Here is a 23,953-nt window from a genome sequence, read left to right as displayed (position 1 = left end):
AAACGTTTTGGGAAATATTTTTTTAGACTAACTTTTTTATTCGATTCTTTCGAACGTTTTAATGAGTTATTAGACCTGCCTTTTCGCCGTTGGGGACGCTGATAAACCCACGAAGAATAAAAAAAGAAATGGATAATGCCTTACCTGAAATTTTGTTTTTATCAAATTTCGGGTATAAACGATAGTAAACTATATACATGTGCCAAACCCTTCCGAAGCACCTGAAATCACTCCAGATTTTGGTGGGTTTCGTGTTGCTCAGTCTTTAATTTTCTATGTTGTGTTTTGGGTACTATTGTTTGTCTGCTTGTCTTTTTCCTTTTTTTAGCCATGGCGTTGTCAGTATGAGTTTGAATGTCCCTGTGATATCATTCTCTTCTGTTTTAGTCCCAAAAAAATCCAAAATTTAAAAAGACGTGAGACGAGAGTCCAGTCAGCTTTTCACTTTTGTGCTGCGTTTGTCGTGCGGTGATGTTTGAAAATACTCACTGTAAATGACATTGTTTTAAACATCAAAAGGCCATTTAGTTTATTGTAGTCTCCGAAACAGGGATTCGTTTAGAAAAAAACTATAAAACCAGATTCGTTTAGAAAAAAACTATAAAACAAGATTCGTTTAGAAAAAACTATGAAACCTAGTTCAATCCACCATTTTCTACATTTGAAAATGCCGGTACCAAGTCAGGAATATGACAGTTGTTGTCCATTCGTTTGATGTGTTTTATCATTTGATTTTGCCATTTGATTAGGAACTTTCCGTTTTGAATTTTCCTCGGAGTTCAGTATTTTTGTGATTGTACTTTTTTTTTTAGCAGATTAGAAAAGATAATCGATGTTTTTTATTTCATATTTCCTGTCTATTTGTATTACATTAGTAACGTATTCAACGTTGGCACCAATATTTGTTTTATATTTACTTTCCATATCCTGAAAATTAGAAAAAAGCAATATTGATACAAACGTTTATTTCGTTAATTGTGTAAAACATACATAAACAGGAAATACCCGGCGAAAAAACATTGATTTTTTTAATGTACTTATCTAGTCACTTTTGGCTCCAGGTCGATTTCGGCAAAGTGTTTTCATTCGCTTAGGTAAGTTCAAGTGTAAGAGAAACAACATTAAAATAAATATGTAAAATAAAGTGCATCTTCCCATTATTAAAGTTCTGAACTTCTATCGGTTTAAAAATTATTCTTTTAGATGATCAAGCGAATTGGAACATAACTACATTACTGGAAACTACAAGGACAACGAAATGCTATTCAGTGTTGGATTGTTACTTTTTTCTAGTAAAATTGCATTCGGTGAGTCTTGTAAACATTTAAAGAGAAGAAAAAAAACACATATGATTGAATCCATAGCTGCTCGAAAAGCCATAGCTACCGATGAGGAGAGAAAAAACGAAACATGTACGTGATTTTGTGAATTGATTTTTTTTTGGCAATAAAGCTTTTATTAGCTACTTACTTGTAATATAACCCCAACTTGTAAAATGTCAATTTTAGTTGGGGTAAAACCCTCAGTTTGAGTATTTACAGAAAACTAAAAATCAAAAGGTGGTGTTTAATTATGCCACTAAAAACTATTAACTACCGTTAGCGGGTCGAACATTTTGAAAATACATAAGCTTAGAAGAAGTTTTACATAACGTACTAGCAAATAATGTCCAATCATATTTTCTATACGGTTATAAATACGACGACGTCTAAGCAATGTTGGACAGTTGTGAATTGAAAAGTGTATAATACAGCTACTATTTGATTTTACATTTAAGGCTTGACTATTATATTTATTACTTGGGAGTGTACATCATTTTTCCTAATCTAATTGCAAATCCCGGTTTTGCTGTTTTATGCAAATAACAAACAACTAGCAAATGTAAACAATGTAAACAATGCATGTTATCGCATATGCGACTGTTTTTATATATGTACATACTTTCTGTTTTTCTTAAAGGGTCAGAGATCAAAGTTTGTACCGGGTCGGCCTGGTTCAGTGCAATACTTAACAACGAGCCAATAACAGATTTCAATCAATCACAACTTATATTTTCTGTAAGGGCATGTGAACAAGCAAGACTACTATTTTATGAAAGAGATTTTCGCCCATCGTACGAGTTGATTATTGGACGTGAACAAAATACCAAATCTCGAATTAGAATTTGCGCCTTTGAAGAGTGTTCTAAGATTTGTCCAGACAATATTACTGATGACAATTGTCAGACTTTTGATCATACTGATGCAGATACTACAGGTATACTTGACTGTAATGAATTTCGTTGGTTTTGGGTTTCATGGAATTCTAGCTTTTGTTTTGGGAGGGGTAAGGAAATAGGAAAAGAGGAGATAAATTCGGCAAACTTGGTGGATATAGTAATTAACTACATTGCATTAACCGTTCGTCAGAATGTATCTTGGCACACAAATGAATGGATATTTGACTCAGGTAATTTATTGATAATGTATTTTATAATTCATAACAATATTGAATGTATTGTTTTGATAAAAAAAAAAGTTCTGAGCACGTAGTTTTAATGACACTAGATATGTTTACGATTCTGTAATGCCTTTCGGTAACAGGTACGTAAATGGATAATTCTAGATTATCGTTGGCTTTTTCAAAGACATTGGTTTTCTCGCTTGAGACGGTACGGCGAAAGTTCGAAAAGCATTCGACTTTAGATGACCAATGATAATCTGTTTATCGCTTTTTTACATATGACGACGTTGCGCCCTTAATTTCTAGCAATAATTGTTAGCATATCACTCTACTGTGCTGGACTGAGAAAGGAAATTAACAGTAAGTAAGATCAAAGGAAAATTTTGTAAAAAGCGACATATAGTGTTGAATGCTGCTCGATGAACAGCATACATGTATAAACATCGAAAATAAGATATGTAACTGCATTCGGTGCCGAAATTTCATTGTTCGGTTATTTAAATACCGGTATGACCAATAAAAACAAATGGTGATACCATTATAAAAAGACAAAAACGGTACCACTTAATATATTATATCAATGACACGGAAAATACAGAATCGAAACTATCTGATTTTTTAAAGAAAATGCAAAGAATCGGTATTTTTTCCAGGTCAACTTAAAATAAAACATTGCAACTTTAAATAAAATTATACAACTTTTGGCGATATTTGAGAGAAATTCAAAGCATTCTTTAATAATAAAATTGAGAATGGAAATGGGGAATGTGTCAAAGAGACAACAACCCGACCATAGAAAAGACAACAGCAGAAGGTCACCAACAGGTCTTCAATGTAGCGAGAAATTCCCGCACCCGGAGTCGTCCTTCAGCTGGCCCCTAAACAAATGTATACTAGTTCAGTGATAATGAACACCATACTAAACTCCAAAGACTATTATCTCCAGGAAATGTGTTGGCTTTATCTCGGGAAGAATGAAGTTCAATAATTATATCCATCGTCCGATATCCATATGCATCAATTACATTCGTGCCCAACTGTTTAACATTTAAATCATGAAGAAAGAAAAACATTCGAGCATAAAACAAACTCGAGATGACCTTAATGATAAAGACAGTCATGATCTTTAAGGTGTATTTTTTGCAGTTACTTGATGAAGCTGCATTTTTTCTAAATGCACGAATGCATTATACGACGCAAATGATTGATAAATCGATGTTTAACGCATGTTTCGGCACTATTAAGGAAGTTCGGCATGAAAGCTGGCCATCCTAGTCAATTAAGATTAATTTGGTGTCAGGTGCTGTCATGGGATTTAAATCATGCCACAACCTTTAGCTCACACTAGGGATACACTAGTTGGCCTACTACTTAAGACTACTTAGACTAGTCGGCAATCGAAATTGGAAAATAACACTATATAAATTTTGTATGTTCGAATCGTTTTTCTTGATTTACCATCAGCACCAACGCCTAAATCTTAATATTAGAAAGCCAAGGATTTGTATATGGCCAAACAGATGAAGATCTTTTTGAAAGGACCTAAAAAAATAGCCAAATTTGTCTGAGACAAATATATGTGGTACAATAAATGTTACCTGTGCACACCGTGTGCCTCAATAAAGAGGCCATGCATGAACCTGAATTATATAATTGTGTAATACGAATTTTTAGTCGACAGGATGTCACTCGAATACCCAAAGGTAGACTAATATACGTCCTTGGAATACCTAACTGAATGTGTCGCTCTGACACGACATCTATCGATAATTCTGACATACCTATTATCAATTCGGTAGGAAGCCCAAATATATATATATATATATATGATAAGCTAACGTATTAAATAAAATTTAAAAAGAAAAACTATACATTTTTCACCGAACATATCAGATAGTGTCACACATTAAAAGTGTCTTTATAAGAGACCGTTCCGAATTGATCCCGTATCAATTTGATATAATTTAAAGATAAGAAAAAAAAAAACTCTTTTAATAAAAAAAAATTGAGAAGTTCTCTATAACCTTAAAATATTATACTATTGAGTATATCAACATATTATGTCCCAGCTAAAACCTCTTCCTAACATTGCTCCTTGTCAATACGTAGCCGTTAAATATCATAAGTAAAAAATATATATATATATTTATCGTATAACTTTATTAATGCTAAGAATTATCTTGTCTAAATACGGAACTTTTCGTTATATTTAAGGAATGACTGTAATATTTTTCTGCCTATGAAGAAATAACATAAAAAATTTGGTGCACACTGAATAACGCGCGTAGCGGGTTATTTAACAGTGTGCACCACATTTTTTGTGTTATTTTTAGACAGAAAAAATATTTGAGTCATTTCTTATAATTTAATTCTAAATTTCATTTTAAACCGTAGAAAACCATGAAAAAACGTTGATGACGTCACGGTCACATGACTAAATTATGTCTATGGGCTCATAACAAAATAACGTCAGCCAATCAGAAGACGCGCTACATTCAAAATTAAATTATAAATCAATGCACTTTATATAAAAGAGGCATACAAATAAATCTTTTGTAAATCAGTGATTGTTACAAGAACTCTACATTTGTCTTTCTTAAGTTGAAACTTTTCTTCCTCATCAAATCTTTATTTTTTTTAATCAATGAGATCTCATCATATAAGAATTTGATAACTATAGCTATCAGAAAGTAAGTAAGTAAAACTTTATTTTGATTCGGCATATTGACTGCTAGGTTATTGTGTTATAAAAATAATATAATTACCATCAAATAAATCTCCCTCGAAACAAGATGGTTCAAAATGGTCTTCACAAACCTACTTGTGCTTGCTATAGATGTAACTAGTTGCTGTTAGTTTAAGGTTGTAAAACCATGTCTTGTACAATTCTTTCTTCTTTTTTTTTTGTGGGATTAGGAAAACTATGTAGACTTTTGTCATAACCTTATCGGACAGAACAACCGTACGCTTGACAAGATATTTTGACACTGAATGGTCGTCTACGGTAATCCCCGATTGATGATGGGAGTTTTTAACGCACGGTCGGTAAATCCCTCATTCATTTTGTTCTTTGTGGTTTATAGATATCACGTGACTTTTTAGATCGAACATGCCGACAAGATGGCGATACGCCGAGAACTGATATATAGTGAATTTCAAAAATCGATTTTGATCTCTTTACATAGAGAATAAAGTTTTTTTTTATTTTTTATTATGAACATTTGGTTTTTTTATGCTTAAAATGAACAAAATATCAATTTTTCATTTTTTGCGGAGTTTCCCTGTAAGTTCAACTTTACCTAGAGAGTTGGAATTTTAGCTTCTTAAAATTTTATAAATTTACCGTCGGAGAAATCTACAAGCAAAATAAGTCGTTTAAATAAATCTAGTAAACCGTTGAACTAACAAATTGGCCTACTAAAAGTCCACCGCAAGCGGTACCTACTACTTTGGAGTAAAACAAATTTGATATTCTAATATGACGTGCTTCTTTCGCTTTGTAAACAACATTGTGTGAAAATTCTCGATATATCTATACTCAGCGCAAACTCAGAGATATACATAATAATGGATGTTACAATATACCTCCCACGTAAATCCACATGTATTTGAACCTACTTTGAAACGTTTTGCCAATTTTATTGTATTAGAAATTGTAATAAAACAAAAGACAAAAGAACTTTTATTCTTATTCGAATGCATAATAAAAAGAATTAATGTATTGCAACTAGTTTTGTTTATTTCCTAAATATAGTAACACAGCTATATTTTGTGCAATGTCAATTTCATCATGGAACACTTTCTTTACAATCAGGGGTTCATTAAGGGATGAAAATAAGCTTGATATTTATGTTACGCTTTTAAAAGCAATCAATATACTAATTTAAGTTGCAGTATAAAAAAAATATTTAGTCAATGTCACAAAAATATAAACTTTTTTGTAACCATCGAAGTTCGTATAATATTGTATTAAAATGGAATTCTAAGGTAGGTTTTGTTTTGTTTTCTAATCTATTGCATTTGATTTCATCGAGTCAACATGGCAGCTCCTTCGTTACGAAATGTCAATTTTGGATTTGACGGTTTGAGGGAACAACATAACATCTTGAGGGAACAACATAGTATCTTGAGGGAACGAGATAACTATCTTGAGGGAACGAGATAACTATCTTGTGGGAACGAGATAACTATCTTGAGGGAACGACATGGTATCTTGAGGGAACGAAATAGTATCTTGAGGGAACGAGATAACTATATTGTGGGAACGACATAGCATCTTGAGGGAACGACATAGTATCTTGAGGGAACAACATAATTTTTTTTTTTCTTTCATGGCCGCATTCTGCCACCGTACATATCAACGATATAAGGATGAGGCTTAGAAACGGGGAAATGCGAGGCTGTGCCGAGCTATTTCCCCGTTTCGGGCCGAATCCTTATATCGTTGATATGTCAAGTCAATGCACTATTATTGTCTTTATACTGCAATAAAAAAAAAACATTTTCAATTGTTGTTTAATGCGTTAAGGGTATTTATTTGATTAACATATTTGGGGAAATCCCCTTTAAAAAGGCCTCATATCATGCTCACGGAGAAATTTTCAACACAATGAAATGTACATTTACCTGTTGAAACCTACACTCGATGGAAATCATTTGAGTATGGACTAAAATAGCAACCATAAGCATAACAAATTAATGATTTATAGGTTGCAAACAAAAAATATTAATAAATGAAAGATGTTTTTCCAATAATTGCAAAAGAAACAAGGTTGAGTCGTTCCACGCATCGTTGTATGCATTGGAAACAAGAACAGGTTGAAGAGGTCGTATGAATAATTAAATGTTATTTCGGCAACTTCTATTTAAATATTCATGAGGAAAAGTGATATCGGGTCAGTGACCTTATATGACATAGAAATATAGGGTGTTGCTAAACGGCGGAAACGGAAAACGGAACGGAAACGGAAAAATAAAGAACTAATAATGTATCTTTTCTTTTTGGTTATTTAATCTACATTGGCATGTTTTATATAGAATAACACATATTCACAAGAAAAAAACCCAAGAGGAATGAATTTAAAATAACAGATTTTAAAGCATAATGTATTGAAATAATTACCAGGAGATGATGAGACTATGTTTTTGAAATATTTGATAAAGTCATGTGTACGTCGTTCGTGCGATTCAGGATAGTCTGTTCGAATTTTCTTTCAAAAAAAATAAGATAGCAATCCAACAACAACAAAAATTAAATATAGGACTAAAAAAGATTGACATCGGCCTTGATTCTATAAATAGGTTGTGAAGTAATAATTTTTTTGGGAAATCCTTTGCATCCTTTTTTTCTGTTTTCTTTTTTGAATGCCTTGAATCAAGATGAGTGTTGTGGTGTATCTTGTTGCGTTGTTCTGCATTGGCGATTTTCGTTATATCTTTTCTTGTATAATGGAAAGAAAACGTAAAAGAAACCTAATAGGGCAATGGTGTATATGGACAAAATCCGATATGGAAACCATGTTGAAAGTTAGAATTTGGGATCTTAAAGTCATAATAAACGAGTGAAAAATAATGTTATTCCAACTCTTGAACTAATGCATACAAACGTCATAAACTTACCAGTCTTCTGTGCACGATTTTATCCTTTTTTCGCATAAATTTCGTATAATCGTCATTTTTTTTCAATCGGTCAGTGTTGTTGTGAAAATATGGCAGGTAATTAAAGTTCGTGTTTTGAAGCCGAAGTTTAAATATAAACGATTGCCACCTGTTTGTCAACAATCAACAAAAAGCATGAATATTGAGCATGTATTTAACATGTACAATCAGATAATAGTTTATTTTAAGGACATTCATGCGTATTGCAATCACCGGATTTTTACGAGATGGGTCACACTGAGGTCACTTTGCATACGGAAAATATGTCGGGGAATTGCTTCCTGGAAGGAAGCAATGAAAATAAAGTAAACTTCTTTTAAATATGAACAAATTAAAGAATTTTCTTAAGAAAAAAGTATATGCACATAATGAAAACTATCCATTTAGTTATAAAAATAAAAGCATATGCATTATTTTTTTTAATTTGAGGTTTCTTAAGACTTTTTAAGAAATGAGCCCGAGCGAAATTATTTTCTCTGTGTCAAAATATTACAATTTTTTATTGTATAGGCAGCGCACGGTAGGTTGTCTCTTGAGTATGCATCTCCACGTAAAAAATAGTGTGTTCATTGTATACAGAATTGCTAAAATATTTTGAAAACATTTCATTGACCCCCACCCCTTCCCGATTACAAGTGCAAACTTTTTGGCATTTGTTTTTATATTCTAATTTGAGCATTTTCGAATTAAACGGATGCTAGCAGATACATGTGGTAAATATACTAAACTAGAAGAAAAATGTCAAAGATAGAGAAACGTGTCGTTAAACATCAGCAATAAATCAAAATCAATACTATATCATAAAGAATGCAAAAGAAAACACAAAAAAAAAATACAATTGCACACAGGCTGAGACATGACTTGTAAATGTTTATTTTGTTATTTAGTTCATCCACACAAATGAGGGAGGTGGTGGGGAGGGGGGAGGACCGGGATCGGAACTCCGGGATCGGGTATTTTTAAGTACGGGATTTCGGAATTAATCTTTTCGGGATCCGGGAATTCTTTTTTCGAATTTCGGAATGGCGGGATTTATTTTAAATTACTTTAAATTCGGGACCTCTGGATTTCATTTTTTAAAGTCCGGGATTTCGAAATCAGGACCCCTCCTATTTTTTTAGTAGGTATATAGTAGTAGTATGATATAGAGATGATCGATATAATCTCGTTCTCGACCTTCAAGTTTTATGAGTGAAATAGAATTGAGAACAGTTCTATTCTATATTTGAGATGCTACTTTCAGGGTACATTTTTATTTTTTATTCGGTTAATTTTTACCCACATATATATATAATTTTTATATAGAACAATTTCCTTTGAGGAGACAACCATACGAATCAATACTAGTAAGACAATTCTTTTGTGGATCCACTGAATGTTCTTTTATTAGGATAATATTCCATGTATAACTCTTTAAACCATAAACTATTTATACATGTATCTATTAAAAAGATTTGTGTTTTATTTTTAACATCGAAACTTTCAACAAAATTGCGGACGTGAAAAAAAACACCATTAGAAAAAAACAAACACGTCAGAATACAAAATGTAGCGATGGATTAATGGTCGTGAAACATCATTTTTGTTTATTTTTCATTTGTTATAGTCTAAAAACTGTTGTATGAATATTAAATTATTGTTCCGACTGTAAAGAAGGTTAAAAATTTAAATGTATTATAGTTTAGTGTCATCTATATGACTGACTGACAGCAGCGGATAATTTATGACCAGTATTAATTGATGTGGTTCATTTCCTTTTCCCTACTTTGAAAATATTTTTAATTGTTCCGAATGGTGTGATAATTTTCAAAATAGGGGATATCTAGTCTTACCGTACAAGACTAAGTTTAGTATTAATGTCCCAAACTTGCCCCCCATTCTGCTTATTTCCTGCTACACGATGTCTTTTCCCAGTGAATATAGGGTTTTTGTTTGGACAGTTTTGACATACTACATATAGAATACAGGGGCGGATCCAGGATTTTGCAAAGTGGGGCGAAGTTTTTTTAATTTGCCGAGCGGAGCGAGTCGAACAAATTTTGGGACCTTTTTTTGGCTAAAAATCATAAAATAAGTGTAAAATGCACTTTTTAAACGGTTCTTGACGTGGGGCATGTATATTTAATAGTTGCTGTTAAGTGTAAGAGTTGGACATTTTTGATGTTGTATTCTCCCCATAAATTGTCTATCATAAAATTATAGTATGGGTCAAAAGCTATGAACTGATATATTTGATGTGGGACTTGTCAGTAAAAAATAGACATGGAAAATTCTCGCTTGTTGTATGTTAAGTTAGCATAAACTCACAGATTTCTTATTGTAAACAAGATACACGCCGCGCTATTCGATGAATTTTACAATGCGAGCGACACGAGTTAAAAAAGACAAACAAGCAATTTTTATACAAATGTTTGGTTGATATGTTTTACCCAACACAATTGAAAATTAACCAAAGGCTATGAATGAGTCTGAAACGACAACGAATTTGTGAATGACGGTCGACAAATGGAGACATAAAGGCCACACCAGCAGGCAGGTTGCAGTCTGATCTTGATAAAAGTATTCGATATATCAGTTTATGCAAACCCCCGTCCCGAACAAAATACGCCCGTTTTTTATTTATTATGTTCATTTAATGCTATATTATTCTGTTGGAAATTTTCGTTTCTATTAGCCAAAAAGTGGACAAGATTATTGTTTTCAATCTAAATACGGCCAGACTCTCAGATCTCAGACTGCCTCCTCAAACAATGGCTCGAACCTTGCACTTTAAATCTATCAACAGCTTATACTGACTGGGGATAATTATTCAGCTATGTTATTTTAAGATAGGCGCGGGCGTTTGGGATTAAACATAATTTCGTAGGTAAATAATATTAATGTGGAACTTTTTTCATGAGATTATAATAGAGTATAACTTTTTTTGGTTGAATTGTGAAATAGAAGTCAATACGTTCTTGCTCACTCCTTTGTCGCTTTGAAGGTGTCATGATTTTTCATGCTCAGAATTGCAATTGTGTTCCTGTAATTTAAATTTCAAAATGACTGAGTGACGTTTTTTCGACGAACTGGTCAACTCAACCATACCGAATCACTCTACTGTGATGCGACTGCCATACAAGTTAGAGGTTTAGCGCTATAAAACCAGGTTCAATCCATCATTTTCTACATTTGAAAATGCCTGTACCAAGTCAGGAATATGACAGTTGTTGTCATGCATTCGTTTGATGTGTTTTATCATTTGAATTTGCCATTAGATTAGGGACTTTCCGTTTTGAACTTTCCTTGGAGTTCAGTATTTTTGTAGTTTTACTTTTGAAATAATCAGTAAATACTGGCGAAAAAAAATTTGTATATGAAAAGAAATGTCTCATAAAAATTAAATACACGGGAAATGGCAAAGTTTACGAAGTCTAGTCTAAGTCCAAGCAAAAAGGGGGACGTACGCCCTCATGTCCCCCCCTGTATCCGCCACTACACGCAGTTACTGACAGCTTGTTCAAAGCCAATAACAACTAATAAAAAAATCAAGCATCTAAGACTAAATTCTTACCAAGATTTCTGTAAATCAGTGTTGATTGAGACCCACTGGAAAGAAATGCACCACTGTTATTCTGTGTAACAGATTGTCATTGTTGCGTCAACCAGATTGATTTCTTGTTTTACTTCATTTGAATTTTAAAAGTGTAAGAAAATTGATTTCTTGTCCAAAAATACCGTGTGTTGCACTTATAAACATTTCTTCCTGTTTTTAAAACATGCTAAATGTTTATAATTACATAATTGTGTAAATTTACATTCAAACATTAGATGAATTGCATTTATTTCAAACGTTCCAGAAAACATGCTCATATTCGAATAAGCTGACAATAATTCAAATGAAACAGGGATGGGGATATACAAAGTACTGTAAAAGAAAAGTTAGAGTATCTATACTAATAAACGAGAAGACCTAATTGTGTGTGTCGCTTCTCTTCCTTCTATAATGAATTAATCATCATGCCTCTGTGTTCTATATAGGTATAGTCGCATTTGTCATCTTTTCTTATGATTATTCAGTTTGTGTTATTTTGGGAGGAAAACGAAAATAAATGTGTCAAACCACCAATTAAAAATCCCTATCTGTTCAACCGAATCTTGCAATTTTCACAGCTATCTAAATATTTTACCTTAAATTTAACTTCAAGGATCCAGGTATATCCTGAATTGTACATGTATCACCTTTCTACATGCCAATTTTCAACCAATGTTTAAAGTCTTATATGAAATTTCTGATCTTGAAAACACATGTACTACCAAAATAACTCCCTGTTTTCTTGAAATCTTAAACTAGTGTACTATGAAGCGCATTAATCCTGAATTTTTAACGCAAACTCATAGACAAGTGAATTTCGACTCAAACTGGTCTAAATATATTTCCCTTTCACCAGAAGTTTCATTTCTGCATATTTGTTGGTTAGTTTAAGTAAACAATGACATCAAAAGTACTATTTTGTGTCAGAGTTCAATATACTGTCGAGACCGCACTGTTTTTCCTCATCACAATTATGTAGAAATAATGGTGAGCAACAGTGATCAACAGTTTTCACACTTGTTTTAACTGGTCGGCAGATATCCAAACTCAAACACCTGATTTTCGTTTTGAAGGTCGTCTTCATATGACTGTTTTCATATTCATTTTCAAAATCCTGTAGCATTTCTTCAATTTTAGCAAACAAGTTCATTCTCCTAGAAGATACATACTTTCCGTCAGATTTACCGTTGTCCCATTGAAAAGTCGCCGGTTGAAATTTTAACATTGCAAAATCTGGTCAAAGGGACGTAATTCGTACAAAACGTCGCAAGATTTCGCGGAATCTGCTAGACGGCGTTCATTTACTGTTACTTGACCTTAATAAAGGAATCCAAAGAGCAAAAAAAAATATATAGGTCATCGTGCTTGTTTTCGCGATATGAGCCATTGAAATTTTAGCGGGAAAATATTTTCTCTTGACTTTTCATAGCTTTATCATTGACAAGTTAAAGTTCTCAAAAACTGTTAAAAAGTAATTAAAATTGTATAAGACTTTAATTTACAGATTATCGGTTTATCATTATACATGTTTAAGAATTTCAAAAAGAAAAATGGGGGTCACCGGGCAAATTTTTTCAAGGCATTCAAATGGATAAAACCAGAGGATTCTGAAAATCTGACAAAAAAATCCAAAACCTGACAAGCCAGCTTCCTGAACAGCTGTATCATGATACGTGATATATCTGTGATTTTCCGATTTTTTGATCGATAGTGAACCGTTTCAGTATTTTTCTTTAATTTTTTTTTCATGTAGCCGTCCGTCTCAGTGTTATTCAGTTTTTGTACGAGAACACATATTACAATATTCAAATTTATTTAGGGGCTCAATTAAGCAGAGGAAGTTCCCTTTTTTTTTTGGAATCTTTTATGATATCGGAAATTCGTTACCGGCTGAATCAGCTGTTGGATCATTTTTGTTATTGTCTCCCGATCTTACAAGAGTATTATGTTCAATACTTTAGTGGATAAACACTCCCATTCGTTGTAGCAAGAACTTTCTATACTAAGTATATACTATTATAGAAAGTCCCTGGTTGTAGTAATATAAAAAATGTACATGTCATTTCAGCTTTCAATAATATTGAAATTCAAGGTCCTCAATAAAAAAAAAATCTTGCGTTTTATGATCTTGCTTTACGATATGTATTTTTTAACTTACCAGTTTGATTTCTAACAAAAAAAGATTTAAATACAGATAATAATTGTTTGCATAAAAATTGCTTCCAGGATCCAGCAATACTGATGTTTCTTTAAGTAAGGAAATCGAAGGAAAACGGGTAATTTTTAGCCACTGATTTTATTGAAAAAAAAATCAGCGGTCACTTTATTAAATGTATTTAATGTTAATAATTATAGGTCAAAGTACGGCCTTCAAGACGGAGCCTTGGCTCACCCCGAACATCAATCTCAGCTTAAGTTGTTTTTGCTTAAAAATTGCTTCCAGGCTCAAATAATACTAATAAATATAATGATAGTACCCGTCCACGTCCACTTGTATTTTAGTCCATCTGATGAATTTTAGTCCATCTGATGAGTTAAGCCTTTTTCAACTGATTTTTATAGTTTGTTCATATGTTGTTATGTTTGACACTGTCCCAGGTTAAAAATGGGGGGATCCCGCTATCATGCTTAAACCCGCCAAATGTATGTATGTGCCTGTCCCATGTCGGTCTGTAATTCAGGGGTTGTCGTTGCATATTTGTTTTTTGTTCAATTTTTACATAAATCAGGTCGTTAGTTTTCTCGTTTGAAATGTTTTACATTGTCATTTTGGGGCCTTTTATAGATGACTATGCGGTATGGGCTTTGCTCATTGCTGAAGGACGTACGGTGACCTATAACTGTTAATTTCTTTGTTATTTTTGGTCTCTTATGGAGAGTTGTCTCATTGGCAATCACACCACATCTTTTATCTATTTTATGCTTTCCTAATGTCCTGATGACTATTATATTTTTTGGCTGATACAATAACAAATGCACCGCATAGCGTTGTAAAATATGAAATAAAAATATGCATATACTTTTTACATTTCCATAATTGATTGTTGTTTTGCCAGTGGGTTTCTCCTTGACAAAAAAACAACCTAGACACGCACAAGAAACTTTTACAATGCTTAACACATTTTATACCTGTTCATAAATAACATTCAAAGATACTTATAATTGCTAGTAAAAAAGTCCAAATGAATGTAACTGTTTTTTTTTTTTTTTTTTTTGTATGACTTCATCATTCTTCAACAATAGCAAAAACAGACCGTGCATGAAAAAAACAACCTCCGCCAGTCAATTTTCTAATAAAATCAAAGCAAAAAATTTCTTAAAATTAGATTGGACACTTATCATGCTTACCTCTGAGTCACTAAACCTCATTACTATACTAACAAAAAAACTGATAATTATTTCAAAATACGATGGTATGAATGTTCTTCCTGGTTTTGAAAGAACGATTCTTTTTATAGACATGAACGCGGCTGTCAAAGAGAGCACCCCTTTTCCATTATTATCGTAAGTCTACGTTACGTTTACGTTACGTTTGCGATCACCTTTGTGAAACACTCGCAGGTAAAATCTTTCGCTTAACGTAAGTTTAATCGTAAACGTAAGTCGTACGAATCTTTGTGAAACGATAGGCTGGCCCTCATACTTTTTATGAATTGAATCCATATTCCTAATTTTGTTCTCGCCCATAGTAAGTAGTTACAAATGTGTATGTCTTTCCTTTTTCGGTGTAACGGTTTATTTAGTGGTGCAGATTTAGTTGATGTCTTTGTTGATAGTGATAGTGAAATGTTCATCCAATGTTTTTGCTCTGTCATGGTCGTTTTCTGCTGGTACTAAGACCTGCTTTAGTCTTTAGTGGTATACTTTGCGAGAGTTCTTTTTTTATTTGACCTAGCCCTGTAAAGTGAACTTTTCTCGTCACTTGGCGTTCGTCGTCCGATTTCGTCTTTTACAAAATTACTCAGTCTCTGAAATTACTTGGCCAAATGGTATTGAACATATGTCTTTCAGGGAGTTGCCTGATAGTTTTGGTTAAACTTTGCAACAATTACCATTGGTGTATCTAATTTTAAAACTGTGTTGGATAACCCTTCCTGTCAGCCAAGTTAGCCGACATGGCTTACATTAAAACATAGGGATAAAATGCAAGGGCTGTCTATTAAGAAACGCTATGAATAGCGAAGACCTGATGTGAAAAACATGTCTAATATCTGACATTTGACTTTTAAAATGAGTTTTACTGTGCGTATGCTTCATATGTGTTTCTTTATTCTACATTGGCTAGAGGTATAGGGGGAGAGTTTGGATCTCACAAAACATGTTTAACCCCGCAGCATTTTTGCGCCTGTCCAAAGTCAGGAGCCTCTGGCCTTTGTTAATCTTGTATATATTTTTTAATTTAATCTCATTTATATGTTTTGAAGTTTAGTGTGACGCCAATTTTCTCTGAACTAGCACACAATTTTATCTAGGGGCCAGCTGATGCCATCTCCGGGTGCGGGATTTTCTCGCTGTGAAGACCAATTGGTGGCCTTGGGATGTTGTCTGGTCTTACGTCGGGTTGTTGCCTCTTTGACATATTCCCCGTTTTTATTCTCAATTTTATTAGAATGTTAAGCTCTACCTGTTGTCCATTCACATAAAGACATAAGACATAAGACATTTTATTTCACTAAAGCCCCCACATGGGGTATGTTAGTACAACATTTTTAACAAACAATAAAAGTGTGAACATATTTACATTAGAACAACATGGTTAACAAAGGTGCAATAATAGTATATATAATTAATGCAGATATTTGACAGGAAGTACAAATTATAGTAACATGATTAAGCACATGTATTAAAAGGTTTTAATAACACTTTTGCAAAATTTTGCTATTCCAGTAAGTGTAAATAAATCTGATGTATTCATCAATTCTTTAAATTTTAAAACAATTGGGTTATTACATATATCTAAAGGTAAAAATTTAGCTCTTATGTTGTTGAAAAAGGTACATTTGAATAAGTAATGAAACTCATCACCAAGTTCCTTAGCATTACAAAGATTACAATGTCTTTCAGTTCTATCAATATTAAAAAATCTGCCCGTTTCAATGGGCAATTTATTACTAAGGCAACGGAATTTACATAAATACATTCTTAGATCAGATGGTAACAACGATAAATATTTCTCAAAACAAAAATCAGATTTGTATATTCTGTAATTAAGACATTTTGCAGAATTCATAACGTAAAAACAGTCAAATGACTTCGTACAGGAGTTATCGACCTTATTTGACGAATTTTCTCACTTGCATGTTCGCCTGTTATATTGAAATATATGGTAAAAAGATAAAACTTTTAATAGTAAAAATTACCAGCAAGACAAGATCTATTGATCATATTTCTTTATTTCCCCCCTTAAATTCCGTCTATATAAAAGTTTCTTTCCGTTTCCGTTTCCGTTCCGTTTTCCGTTTCCGCGGTTTAGCAACACCCAGAAATATACAGTCAACGCATTTTGACTGCTCAAATAGAACGAGTGCAGTATAAATTGGAATATGAGCTCTTCCTCAATCATATGACAGTAGTTTGAATTATCAAGTTAAGTTATTTGTTCAACAATAATACATGTACAAAGTTGAACAAATTTAAATATACTTTATCCATCAGTTTGGTACTAATTAAATATGATGTAATCTCTTAAAAATGAAACAAAAAAGAACTTTCTTAAGAGAGTCAAGAATACTCACAGTAATTTAAGGCTTAGCTTGTTCAAAATGAATGGGTTTGACTGGTTCCCTGATCTTTATCTGTTGGGCTCTAAAGTAAACAAGGGTGTCTCTGGTACACGTATGTTGCAAGTGAGATAACTAGCCTAAATGAAATGTTTTGGACGTGGATATCAATAGTATATACAGAGTTGAAACCAAAAGATATACAACAAGAAAAGTAAACTTCTGTAAAGGAGGCAATGACATTATGTACGGAATATTATAATCTATATAGTAAATTAAAATCTGAACATTCGAAAACTGTAGCCTTGTGTAAATATCAATTTTAAGTGCTTATAAGTTAAATGATGTTTATTCCTTTTACACGGATGTCGATCGAAAGCTTATAACCCTGCATAAAAAGCACAAATATTATAGTTGGGAGCAATTTGAAGGACCGAACGATTTATTGAACACAAAGTAAAGTTCATTTAATATACATTAAAAACCGCACTGAAGAACGACCATTATATTTTTTGCATTTTTTTTATTTTTTTTATTTTTTGTAATAATGAAAAATTAAATAGTTTATTACTCCTTATTCAACGTTTAGTACCGAATAACTAATAATGGAAAAGTTTGTATTTTAGTTTTTCAAGTTAGAATGTGAATAATGGACTTGCTCATGTATTATTGGCTGTGACAGTATCCCGTACTACTACATTCGTCATTATAAACTACAGTTAATTATAATTCTGAAAAAAAAATAATAGAAATATTTGAAGAAACAGATTTATTCTTAATAGTAAAGATCCATGCAGGTGCCGATCCATGATTTCCAATAAGCGAGGCCCTATCAAGCCAACGTATGAAGTGATACTAAAGTTAAGGGGACCTGGGTCCCTTGACCCGCCCCTAAATCCGCCTTTGCAGATTTCCATCCTGGTCTCTTTACATGTACATATACTACTCGAACTAAATAAGTTAACTTTAATCTTACAGAGAACATATTATTCACCATCAACGAAGATCTTCTTTGCACCAAAAGCAGTTATTCAACACAAATATTCACTGGAACAACAAAAACATTAAGTGGAAGTAACTCTGAAGATAGAACAACCGATTTGTCATCGGAGAATTTTACCGAGAGTTTAACATATAGTTCAACAACATATGGGAAAATATCAACAGGAAATGGCACAATAGACGACTTACTCAAAACAACAACTTTGCAGACAACGAAGAACCAACCTAGTAATTCCATTAATCACTACAACTGTGAGTGTCCATGTTCAAAGGTAAACAATCAAAATCTCTCTGACGATGAACTATTGGAATTTTTAACTGAGAATCTTGAAGAACTTAAACAAGCTTTGCAAATCGATCCAAAATCTACAAAAGCTGCTCAAGCAAAGAAAATATGTGCACCGGATGATAGAAATTCTTCACAAATAATGGGATGGTTGGGGAGTATTGTTATCGGAATTGGGGTTGGTTTTTTAGTGTTATCAGATATGACTCGGTTTGTTCATTACCTTGCGAAATAAAAGTGGCAGTCAGTATTTTTATAACGGGGATATAAACTTTTCAAATGTATGTTTCTCAAAGAATTTAATAATTGGATAAGCAAAAGAAGCTGATCGTACGGTCTTCAAAACATTTCAAGTGTCTATACTGTACACCAAGCTCATGACCGTCCAAAGTCTAAACTAGCTGTATATATATAAATCAATTTTTTGACAAGTAAACCAAATTCTTAACAGACAAAAAAGAGCTTAAAGATATTAAACTAACAAAGTAAGACAACAACTGAACGGCTGAATCATGACTATTGTTTTCAATACTTCACACTCTTTTTTACGTTTACACCTGTAAACATATTGTGTGAGGTAATTGCTATCAACCATGTATGGGCCATTTGAATTCTAAATGAATTATGAATCCCAGAAAGCCTCGCCAATTCTCTTTGAGTTATTATCTCTAACAGTGGAGTGAATGTGGCATGATCTGAGCCATATAGATGATAACACCTTTTTTTGAATTTTCACCTGTTTCTAAAACTGACCCAGAACACATGGGCTTTAACTGTCAATGGCGGGCGCCATCCTACTTTACAAAACCTCATCTGACCCATTAAATAAACCCCTGTGCCCAAAACCTACATACAGAGTCAACTGAAGCACTTTCATTAAAATATTCAGAAATAAATAAGAATATGTATGATGGTCATTTATGTTTTCTACTATCTTTGTAAACCAATTTGAAAGACCATTAGTGCTTTTTTGTCTTTTACCATGCAGTGAAAAAATCCGAAACAATTAGTTTTTGCATGTATGTAAATTACTCATTTTTTTCTCTAAACCTGCTTCATCTCTCAGCCGTATTTTTTTGTCCAATCACAGTGTTTAAATACACTGACCTAAGTACGGTATAAAAAAGAGCAACCTAATTCCCAAAAATTATATGCTACTGTGCCAACTGAAGGAACGTACGTTAAAATCAGTTCGAAATAACTTGAAGCACGCTTTATAAATATCAGTCAGCAGACGACAAAAAAAACACGGTGCAAGTAGAACAATACTTAATAATACCGTATACAAAATTAGAAGCAGATATGAAGGAGGCAATCTAAATAACAAGTTTAAGACATTACCACATGACAAAGAGGAAAACATAAAAGACAAACAACAGTCCACACAGGCTACACAGAAAAATTGAGATTTGACAACAAAGATGAAATCTGTATATAGCGCCGGAATGGTTGACCGGTCCTGCCTCACAAGTTTGATATGAAACTGCGAATCCTTTTTCATCGTGTATGACTTACTATAAACGAAGCTATGACCAATAAACACTTAGAATTGGAGTGACGTGAAAACAAAACATTTCAACAGCAATAGACGTGATATACTTGCAAATTCATTGAAAAAATCGAAAGGTTACAAGATTACCTCAGTCTTTATTTATCTGTCATTATATCTATGGTAAAATATGTACACAGGCTTAACAAATTGGATGATGGGTTACTTTATGATGCTTATGTTTGTAATAAAATTTTAGATGAAGGAAACATTAATTGTTGGTATTCATCTATGAGATATGTACTTCAATCACTTGATATACAAAATTTGAATACAAAGCTCAATAGATTAATTAAAATTTGTAAAATGTAAACTTTGTAACAGTGTTAAAACAGTTTGGTTGGTCAAAAGATCTGATACCTTATCACAAGGTAATAGTAAATTAGAAAATTATTTCAACCTCAAGACTGACTTCGTAAAGGAGGCTTATTTATCAGTGAAAGATTTAATATAAGAAGAGCTATATGTAAAATGAGACCAAGTGATCATGATCTTAGAATTGGGAAAGATAGATATAGTAAAAAATACATAAAGAGAGCTCAGCGTCTATGTCATCACTGCTTATCACATGGATCAAATTCTATTGAAGATGAGACCCATTTTACAGTAAGTTGTCCTTTATATAATGAACAGAGAAAATTAGTATGGATAACGTAAACAGTTTTTGTACTAATTTTAAAGAATTACCCAAGGATAAAAAATATTTCTGACTGTTCACAAATGAGCATTTACCAACTCTCATGTGCCTCGGAAATTATATTATTCAGTGTTTAGAAATAAGATCCAGGTGGAAACAAAATATATGAAATAACATCCAGGTGGAAACAAAATATATAAAATAATATTCTATTATTATGAGATATGTTGTAATAGTTATATAAGACACATGTTGTGTTAGGCTCTGATCCTGTCCATAACATGATAGAATTATGTTAGGTTCTTGTTTTTCTTTTTCCAATCATATAGTGTTTTTCTTTTTTCCAATCATATTGCTTATCATTGTTGTAAAATGATGCCCTTTATAGGTTCAACATTAGATTGATAAAAGTCTTCTTATTCTTTCGCCCAAATGGTCCGACTATTCAAATATTTGGTTACATCCCAAAAATATTATGATCTATTATCGACTTTAATTAAATTTTAGAAGGAGACTTCATGAAACCTGGTATAGGAGTGGTGTGTCTGGTTTGTGTTTTGTTTCTTGAACGACTGTATCTATCCAATACCAGTTACTACATTAGCTAGCTATATAGTTTTCTGTAGTATCGAGCCCAATCATTTTGGTCCTGATCTCCGATCTATGTGCTATTTCCTAATCTTGTATCCTTGTATAACTTAGTGGTCATCCTGTCCAACTGTAGCTTCAAATTGCAGGCCTGCGTTTCACTAAAAATCTTACTGAACTAGTACACATTTTTGTTTTGGGACCAGATGAAGCACGTGCACGCCTTCGGGTGCGGGCTTTTCTCGGTGTGTTGAAGACCACTTGGTGGCCTTCGGTTGTGTTTTGCTCTTTGATCGGGTTGTTGTCTCTTCGACATATTCCCTATTTCCATTCTCAATTCTCAACTACAATTGATCGAAAGTATACTGAATTGTCATGACATACGATCAATTTTCTTAGTGCATTTTCTTTGTGAAACGCAGGTCATCCTTTGTTTTGTCTTGTGTATTTCAGTCGTACGACACATGGTCTATATAAACAAAAGCCAGATTCGGATTTTTTTTTTGGGGGGGGGGGAGGGGGGTGCATGGGGCCCGCCCCCCCTTCTTGGGAAAAAAATTGGTTGCTTATATAGGGATTCACTTAAGCGTGACTGGAGTGGGCCCCCGGCTCTTAGGTCAGTCAGTGGGCCCCCACTTATGAACATTTCTGGATCTGCCACTGAAGATGTTTGTTAGCACGCAAAACTGTTGAAATCCACCATATGTATTGCGTGTACCAAGCATGTGACGTCTATCTGGACCATGTGTTATTCGTCGTTGTTTGTCACTGTTTTGTTTGTCAGTCTGGTTTTTGTTTTGGAAGAGTCGGGTATTAGTGGTTTATGTAGTGTTTTACTGCGCGGTACCTTATTTTAGGCAATATAGGGCCAGTATACCTTTGTGTCATAGTAGAACGAATATTTTTTATCATCTTATATCGTAAAACAGACGAAACAATCGTTCTAGATGCTCATCTTATTAAATATGCAAATTATGAGGAATGTATGGAATTCGTTTATTAATAAAGGAAATTGTGTGTTGATCTTCTTGTCATGACTGCTTTACAAATGCAGAATATGTTTTGTTTTTCCAACTTACCCATTTAAGGGAAAATAATTTTCTCAAATAATTTACTTTTATAACGGAACGTACATCGATCTATTTTGTTTTGTAATCAGTAAACGAGTTTCGTCACCCCATTTCAATTTTTCTTTACGTATTTAATACGAGCTATCTTTTGACACCTTATTTAAAAATTTTATCGTTTCAAGTTTTCTATGCACACTATGTTTTTCCCTATGCATAATCTCTGCAAAATCTGACAATCTTGCAAACCTGTAGCTTGAAAAGAAATCTCCGTGATCCATAATGTTAAAGGTCCTACGATTACCTATAACAGCTTAAACGTTTTTTAGAATCTTTTTGGAAAAATGTCTCATTGTTGAGGCCTTTCATAAGGGTGTCCAAGTAATCACATAATCACAATTTGTTGGCCAATATAATCACGTAATCATTAATTATATTTGTAGACAAGATAATTAAATAATCAAGAAACCAAATGACGTAGAATTTAACAACTACAGGTCACCGTACGGCCATGAGCAAATCCCATACCGCATAGTAAGCTTAGACAAGGCTCGAAATGACAAATATACTAAATGAATAAAAAAAAAAAAAAAAAAGATGTCGGCCTGATTATGAACAAAACAATAAACGAAAAACAAATTTAATATATAGCTACAAACGACAAACGACAACCACAGAGTTACCGATTTAATATCTGCCAGAATTGCTCGTCACTATAAGAATTCACAGCAGATTTATGTGTTATTCCTTTTTTCTTAATCATGAAGACTTTAGTTTTATTCGCAGTGCGTTGTACACTTGTTCTTTTTCCCTTTGGTCTTGTCAGATATTATCTGATTTTCTTTTGACTTACGGCTTTTCATTGTACCCATGGTAATTTCCGCCTCTTTTAAAATAAATACATAGTGTTTGACAAACCAGAAAATGTTCCACTCGCACCCAACAATTGTAAAAGGAAACCTATACCATACTTGAGTAAGCGATGTGAAAAGCTGCCTTATATCTGATTGTTAAAGTCACGTAAATCTGGAACGACACAACAGAAAATATCCCAAATGGAATGGAAGCTTTTTTTCGTCAATCTGTTTTCATGAGAATTTGATTAAGGAAATTTGACTCATTCTACGAATTAAAGACCTACGGATGGATGGCCTACAGGGTAAGTTACAGTATAACGTAAAAGGCAACATCTTCGCCTGGACGTATAAGAAATGAAAGAATTCAAATGGTCATTTAATTCAAAATTTAAAAAATTGCTAAAATGGTATTTTGACGGCAACCATTTTTTTCTCGGCTACTTCGACTTGTCTCTCAATATTTCAAACATGCTAAAGGATATGGGCAATTTACCCTAATTTTCGTCTGGACAGTTGGACGAAGTTGCATTTGTGCGGATATGTCAGCGGCTTGCATATTGTATCATTGTCTCT

The 23,953-nt window shown here is 33.1% G+C and overlaps 1 protein-coding gene across 1 annotated transcript; it reads left to right on the top strand.

The window, feature by feature from the left end:
• Positions 1–1,158: 1,158 nt before the first annotated feature.
• LOC139488641 (uncharacterized) lies at positions 1,159–20,427 on the top strand. The gene is made up of 3 exons (XM_071274432.1): positions 1,159–1,307; positions 1,960–2,448; positions 18,373–20,427. The coding sequence occupies exons 1-3, from the start codon at positions 1,259–1,261 to the stop codon at positions 18,915–18,917; spliced, it is 1,083 nt and encodes a 360-aa protein (XP_071130533.1). The 5' UTR covers positions 1,159–1,258; the 3' UTR covers positions 18,918–20,427.
• Positions 20,428–23,953: the final 3,526 nt, after the last annotated feature.

This window comes from Mytilus edulis, chromosome 9, assembly GCF_963676685.1.
Source record: "Mytilus edulis chromosome 9, xbMytEdul2.2, whole genome shotgun sequence".
Lineage (NCBI taxonomy): Eukaryota > Metazoa > Mollusca > Bivalvia > Mytilida > Mytilidae > Mytilus > Mytilus edulis.
Note: the sequence above shows the minus strand (reverse complement) of the source record. Positions and strands in the feature narration are given on the sequence as shown.